We start from the raw sequence: 6,787 nt of genomic DNA on the forward strand, positions 1-6,787 counted from the left end.
TTCTTCTTTTAGGTAAAACGGATTAATCAAAGTCATCAACAATGTGTGTTTTTATGTCCTGTTAATTCCCCTCTCGGCAACTCTTTTTTATCCTTCCCTCTGTGAACACACTGTCGTGCTGAATGGCTACTCAGACCGTGGCAACAGATTTCTCTTTCAGCCATCTCCAGAGAACGCCTGGCCAGACTCCTGAGTGGCACATATTTGGGTTAAGGCCCGGCACTGGAGGCACAGAGGGAAGGAGGAGGAGAGGGGAGGAGGCCAGAGCCATGTGGCTGATGTTGGTAAACAGTATCCAGCCTTGTCCGGGCATCAGGGCAGAGCACAACGCCGGAGAAATCAGGGCCACACACAGCCCGGGAACAAAAGGTACACACACATACAGACATTGACATTCATACACACATGCAGGCATAAACACAGACTACTAACAGACAAATAAAAGACTCACTCTCGCTGTCTGCCACTCAGCAGCTGCTCCAGTTTCCATGGCAACAGCCTGAACAATGTAATAGCAAGGGGCTGTGTCGGTGAGAGAGGGAAACGGAGAGTGTGTGTATGTGTGCTCCCGTGCACTTGAAGTGTGTGTGCGTAGGTGTGTGCGTGGGTGGGTGTGAGAGGCTACAGAGGGGGAGGTAGCCGCAGGGGGCTGAGACAGAGGATTCAGAAGATACTCTTTATTTCTTTGTCAGGATGAGCAAAACAAATGCGGAAATGTAGAGGAAAATAAAGAATAAAAGCAGACAAAGGGAACATTATGTAAGGGTGAAGGGGTCAGAGGTGATATCCACAGTGTCAGGGACAATAAAGAGGAACAGAGGCAAAGCGTGAGTGTTTTATGATGTCTATTTATTTTTCAAAATGAGGTATTTCAAAGTGCTATGAGTTGCAGCACTAAATGTACATTTTAAAAGTGAAAAAAACAAACATCTTATATCCGTTTACCCAGTTCTATGCACCCGATAGTTACAAATATAAACAAAAGAGGAATAAAGAAGAAGGCCAGGTACATCAGGATAAAACACATTTGCTGTACAAAATAATTTGAGATAAAAGAGAAAAAAAAGACGAGATAAAGTGATATCTACCGGAACTCATTTTCATACGAAAATATAAGTATCAAATTTAGTATGTTCACACTAAAAGCATAAAGGTGTGTAGAATTAGTAATATGATACAATACAAAGTAAGAGAGAAGAAAAAAAAACAATATATTGTTATATTACAAAGGTCATGACTCTCAAAAATCGAGGCCTTACAGTACTTTTAAAGGTATATAAACTTCCAGTCTAGTTATTGGCAGCTTCCTGACATGTATAAAAAAACAAGGACAAAATGTATTACAAAACAAGGCAGATCTGAGTTTATTTTGTCTGTTCACTATTGTTATATACAAAAGTGTCGGCTAGCAAGGTGCGCAGTTATACATCCACTGACTTGGTTTGAGCACCAGTGTGAGGGAGGAGTGAGTGAAAGAGAACCTGTAGTGGCATTGTTTATGTGACCCATAACGCCTCAGTCGTCAAAGTCTCGTTCAGTTTTGCAGTGGTGAAGGCAAAGTAAGTGTGCACTGCTGCGTCTTGTAGTGAAACTCTCCAAGCAAAGTGCCCTCTTACACCCATCCCTGTGGGAATCACCTGATTCCAGGCTGGTGTCACAGTGAGTACAAAAAACAAGATACAAATGATATAAAAAAAACCAGAGGAGGGGGAAGACCAGAACAAAGTGTGTCCTCTCCCCTTCTCATTATTTTCTCTTTTTTAAAATCTTTCCTCAATGTGACTGGATTGAAAAAGTAAACCCTTAACATTCTTAACGTCAACAAATGTGCAAAAAAAGTGGCGGCAGTGAAAGTCCGAGCATCCCCCCGGAGACCCCCCTCCTCTCCTCCCTGTGTGTGAGTGTGTGGGCATCTGTAGATAAACGTCCTCTGAGATGATTGTGTGTGTACGACAGATATGCAGGCCTATGTGTGTGTGCCTTAGTGTATAGGCCTATGTGTGTGCGCCTAACTGTGATTCAGACTGATTGGAGGCAGAGGGGTCTTCCAGGGTATATGTGAGTGTTTCTGTGTTGTAGTGGTTTGTCTGTTAGCGAGTCCTCCCCTGATCTAGCCTGCGCATCAGCTGCTGCCAGCGGGCCTGGAGCCTGTCCTTCTCCTGCTGGAGCCTCATCTCCTCCGTCTCCAGTGAGCTCACATACTCGGTGGCCTTCTTCAGGATCAGCACCTTGGCCGCCTTCTCGTTGTGCGCCAGCTCCGGCACGTGGTCGCGTAGCGTGAGGAAGCTGGAGCGCAGGTCGTTGCGACGCTGGCGCTCCAGGATGTTGTGGTTGCGCCGACGCTCGCTGTCCTCTGAGTCGGAGCTGCCGCGCGGGCTGCTGTCTCCGCTGTGGCTGCGCTTGCTGCGGACCCCCGATGTGCCGGAGAACGAGCTGCAGGACATGGAGGAGGACGTGGAGGAGGAGGAGGAGATGGTTCTGGTGGGGGGTCGAGGTGAGTCTGTTGTCCTTTGCTTCTTTGGGGGTGGGCTGGGGTCGTCATCTGACGCGTAAGGGGAGGGGGCCGCGTAGTTGTGTTGCTGCTGGTGGACCGAGCTCCTCTTCAGGATCAGCTCCTGAGGGGCCCGGCTGACGAACCGACTCGAGGCGCCGGACCCTCGCCCGTCTTGGCTCTTGGGATGCACAGAGATGGTGACCGTACCCGTCGTCAATGGAGACGCCTTGTTGATTGAGGAGCGCCTCTTCTCTACTGTGACCACATCAATCTCCTCCTCTTCCTCGTCTTCGTCCTCATCTTCCTCCTCCTCCTCTTCTTCGTCGTCGTCGTCGTCTTCATCATCATCATCATCATCGTCATCTTCGTCATCTTCGTCTTCTGGGAAAAGAAAAAGCAGAATGTTAGTGACTTAATCTCTCTGACACAACAAGTATTCCCACTATGTCATCTATGTACCAGCAGGTGACAGGTATCTGTGTGAGTGAGATCAGTGAGAGAGTGTGTTATGTGTGTGTGATGTGTGTGTGGGAGAGAGAGCATTGCTCAACGCTGTTTAAGCAGAAGCCTCTTAATGCTTAGTGTCAGTCACTCCTCTACTAATCTGCTCTGCAGGCGTTGACACGTTCAGTCTCAGAGCTGAGCAGACAGGCTGGATTTCTGCCTTTCATTCTCTATCCCTCCTTCAAAACTTCTCTTAATCTTCTCCGGTGAGACAGCTTCAGTCTGATGCCTTCAGTCTATCAGCGCAGTTAACCTGACGGTGTGCGAGGCATTAAGAACTTCACTTTAAATGTAACCTCTGATCAAGTTATTAAAAAAAAAACGAATTCCCGCTTCTTTTTCGCTGAGCTTTTCGTCTTAATACCTGCGCTGGAATCAGGCTGAGCAGCTGAGACTTATCAGGGACTGGCGCCTTTTGAAGATGAGAGGAAGTTGCCAATCATGAGCCAGAGAGTGTGAGGCCCAGTTAAAATGCCTTGGTGATAATGGCTCTCATTATCAGCTCAGGAGCATCTGAAGAGTGTGGCATTTTACAGTTTACAGTAACCCACTTCAGACACCGCTGCACCAGTGTGCTGTCTCAACACACACACACTCAATCTGGCACTGCCATCAAAACAAAGCAGGGCACAGCTGGATGGATGAGGGGGCGTGGCTGGCTTTGCCACATGTGAAGCTGGGATTTAGTGGTTCCCTGTTTCACTCATGGAACAGCTCATTTTTTGGAGCTGGAAATAGCATAAATAGAATGACAACCACCTCTGCCTGGTTGGATAAAATATCAGCCATGTTTATGTGCCACTGTCTTAAGTTTTAGAGTGGGTTGTTCCCATGCAGGCATCTTGAATAGTAATACTAAGCTTTATAATTACAGGGATAAACCTACACTGTAGCTGTCACAGTCTGTGTCTCTTTGATGAGAAGGTAAATAACGCCTGCAACACAAAGAGAGGCGCTGCTAGCTGCAGAAGCGCACTGGAGGGAGCTGTGCGCCGGACTGCAGGCGGCAGGCGATCGGATCACCAGCCTTTAAGCCTCCGAGCTGGAGCAGAGCCAGGGAGACAGCTGTCGAGATGGAGCGCTCGTTCAAAGCTGTCACCCCCCTAAAAGAAGCAGCCAGAGCCCTCCTCCGCCCTCTTTTCTTCGCGGTGGAGGAGGTGTTTGGCAAGACTGGCTGGGTCTGCCCTCTGTGCCAAGCTGGAGGCCTTTTGTACTGCTGTTTCGCAGCGAAAACACGCTGATAAGAGCTTGTGAGTGTTTGTTTAGGAAACTCGAAGGCGGTAATAGGTGGGATGTAGTCTTAGGGCGATTAAATATACACAGAACTAATTTCCCAAAATAAACGAAAACTACTTCCTCAGAATAAGCAGGGAAAGAGGATTGCCATTCTATATCCCTGAGTCTATGGGTTGTTCTGATCATCCATTCATGGTACTAAAGTGTATTTCTGTTTTTAATTTTTTTTTTTTTTTAACTCGACTGAACTGAAGACAGCAGTTAGTACAGGCTGTCCAAAATAAGTGCCAATTTATCACCCACTGTGCGTCAAATTGTCCCTTAATCCATGCGTAATGAAAGCCTTCACAGCACCGTGAACCAGACACTTTATCAGATCATCACATTATTGAACACCTTTTTATCTTCTCCTCCTACACCCGGGACCGGCTGCAGTCAGGGAGTGTGTTGTCTTTTTGTTTGGCTTGGGTGCCAACTGAGTTCAGGAAGGCACACAATTCCCCATTTTACTGCCATCTGCCGGATGAAGAGCCCGCTGATTACATAAACCTCGTTCACTGTGTCACTACTCCCTACTCCAGTGTGTATGTGTGTTGTTGTGAGTGTGTGTGTGCGTGGAATGTAACAAGATAATCCGATTCTGGGCCAGTCATATGAACAAGCTCCAGCCACTCCAGTAATAGCTTGATGATGATAATAATAACAACAATACGAATCAAAATGTTAAAAAAAATGAAAATAGTAATAATGATACCACGATCTTTCAGTAGCAGTAGATTACACAAACAAATGAACACAAACGCTTTTTGTGCGAATTGAGGTTCTTACCGGAGTCACTTTGAGCGTTTTCGTGGGCTGTGGGTGTGTTTACGCTCCCGGTTGAGTCCCTGCTGCTGCTGTTCTTCTTGTTGACCGGGAAGGGGAACACTATCGCCGGATCCACACACTCTGACACCGAGCTGCGGCTCACAACCTCCGGTGCCTTGACGCACACGTTCCTGGCACCTCCCGTGGCAGTAGAAATAGCCTTGCCGAGTTTCTCAGTGACCACACGCTGCAGCTTTTCCCTGGCGGAGAAACCACTCCACATACAGTCCTGGATAATGATGTTGTTGGGGTTAGTATCCAAAGCGGAGCCGAACAGGTCCCCATCGTCGGACGCCCCCCAGATATCGTCCTCGGGCAGGAGCAGCAGCTCAGAAGCCCAGTCCAGTGGGTCCCCCAAGCCGAAGCCCAGGGGGTCTGCTTCCGGGGAGGCAGCCGCCGGCTCCCCCGGTAGCGCGGCTCGGCTCGGGGAGAGGGGCGGAGTGGGCAACAACTCGAATTTCTTCCAGATGTCCTCCCCCGGTGGCGCAGAGTCAGGACCACAGAAGTAGAAGTCGTCCTCATCCGGGTAGAAACACGGTTGTAACGAGTCAAACTCCATATCTGAGTTTTTACTTGCGATTGCTGGCATTCTATCCCACAGTCGAAAAACCTGAAAAGGAAGAAAATATACTTTAGTCTCCAAAAAGGAAAAGAGCGCCTCTCCACATTCACTCTGTCCTCTATCACACCTGAAAACTACACTGCAGAAAGACCCCGAGTCTAAGCCCACACACAGACACACAGTCTGCTCCACTAAATTCCACACTCACTCCTCTGTGAGGTATAAAAACCGCACAAATCTCACAGGAGAATGTGCGTAAATGTAACCGTGACGAACAGTGTGCCAAACGACTCATGGGATCACAAGTCACTAAACATGCCACAAATGTGAAAAAGGACATGTTTACAGAAAAAAACCATAAGAAATGACAACAATCAAATCTAATAGACTCTTTTTTGTGTGAAACATGTGAGGAAATAAAAACACGTTTCTGTATCTCGCGCTGGAAGGAGAAGATGCTCACCTTGTCCTGATTTGGGATGATAATGTGCGATCCAATTTTTCTCGTATCTCGCAGTCAGTAATACAGACACCAGATTTAAAGCAGTCATCTACTTAGGGAGCACAGACAGTCCTCTGACACACATTGTGGCTGGCTGAAGAGTGTTATACACTCAGTTCTGCGGGAGCTGAGTTGACTCCTCCCTCCCCAGGCTGGGGGGTGGTACAGTCGGGCTCTGGGTTTGATGCGGCGCGGGAGACAGGCTGGCTGGGAGCTTTCTTTCAAGGTGAATCGAGAAAAACAGCCTAAACATTGCGAGCAAGAATGAAAGCAAGAAAGACATAGTGTGAAGGAAAGGAATAAAGAAAGACAATGTATAATATTGACAGCCTCAGGTCTTCTCTCCCGCCTATCACTCCACTGGGATGTCAGACCCTAGATCATGAAACAGTCGAAGTAACCCAGGGGCTGTTAGTGATTTGATGTCTTGCTCAGATTGCTCAAGGGCACTGCAGCAGGTTGGGTGATAGGCTACAGCTGAACCAGGGGTTTGAACATCCAAGTGAAGGGCAGTGTTTTTAAACCAACCCCCTACACACACACACACACACACACACACCTCAAATATTATATTTATTGGACATTGATACAATAAATGTATGTTGCTCATGACTCTATTTTA

At 47.6% G+C, this 6,787-nt stretch overlaps 1 protein-coding gene across 2 annotated transcripts; it reads right to left on the bottom strand.

Moving 5' to 3' along the window:
- Nucleotides 1-828: 828 nt before the first annotated feature.
- Nucleotides 829-6,500, bottom strand: mycn (MYCN proto-oncogene, bHLH transcription factor). Of its 2 annotated transcripts, none has more exons than XM_034231605.1 (3): nucleotides 6,127-6,500; nucleotides 5,063-5,711; nucleotides 829-2,872 (listed from the first exon to the last, which is right to left on the bottom strand). In XM_034231605.1, exons 2-3 carry the CDS (start codon nucleotides 5,688-5,690, stop codon nucleotides 2,091-2,093), a joined length of 1,410 nt encoding a protein of 469 aa, XP_034087496.1. In that variant the 5' UTR covers nucleotides 5,691-5,711; nucleotides 6,127-6,500; the 3' UTR covers nucleotides 829-2,090. The 2 variants fall into 2 exon arrangements, with proteins under 2 accessions (XP_034087496.1, XP_034087492.1); XM_034231601.1 differs by having other exon boundaries at nucleotides 829-2,875; nucleotides 6,127-6,373.
- Between the last annotated feature and the right edge of the window lie 287 nt (nucleotides 6,501-6,787).

Source organism: Gymnodraco acuticeps, unplaced genomic scaffold (assembly GCF_902827175.1).
Source record: "Gymnodraco acuticeps unplaced genomic scaffold, fGymAcu1.1, whole genome shotgun sequence".
Classification (NCBI taxonomy): Eukaryota; Metazoa; Chordata; class Actinopteri; order Perciformes; family Bathydraconidae; genus Gymnodraco; species Gymnodraco acuticeps.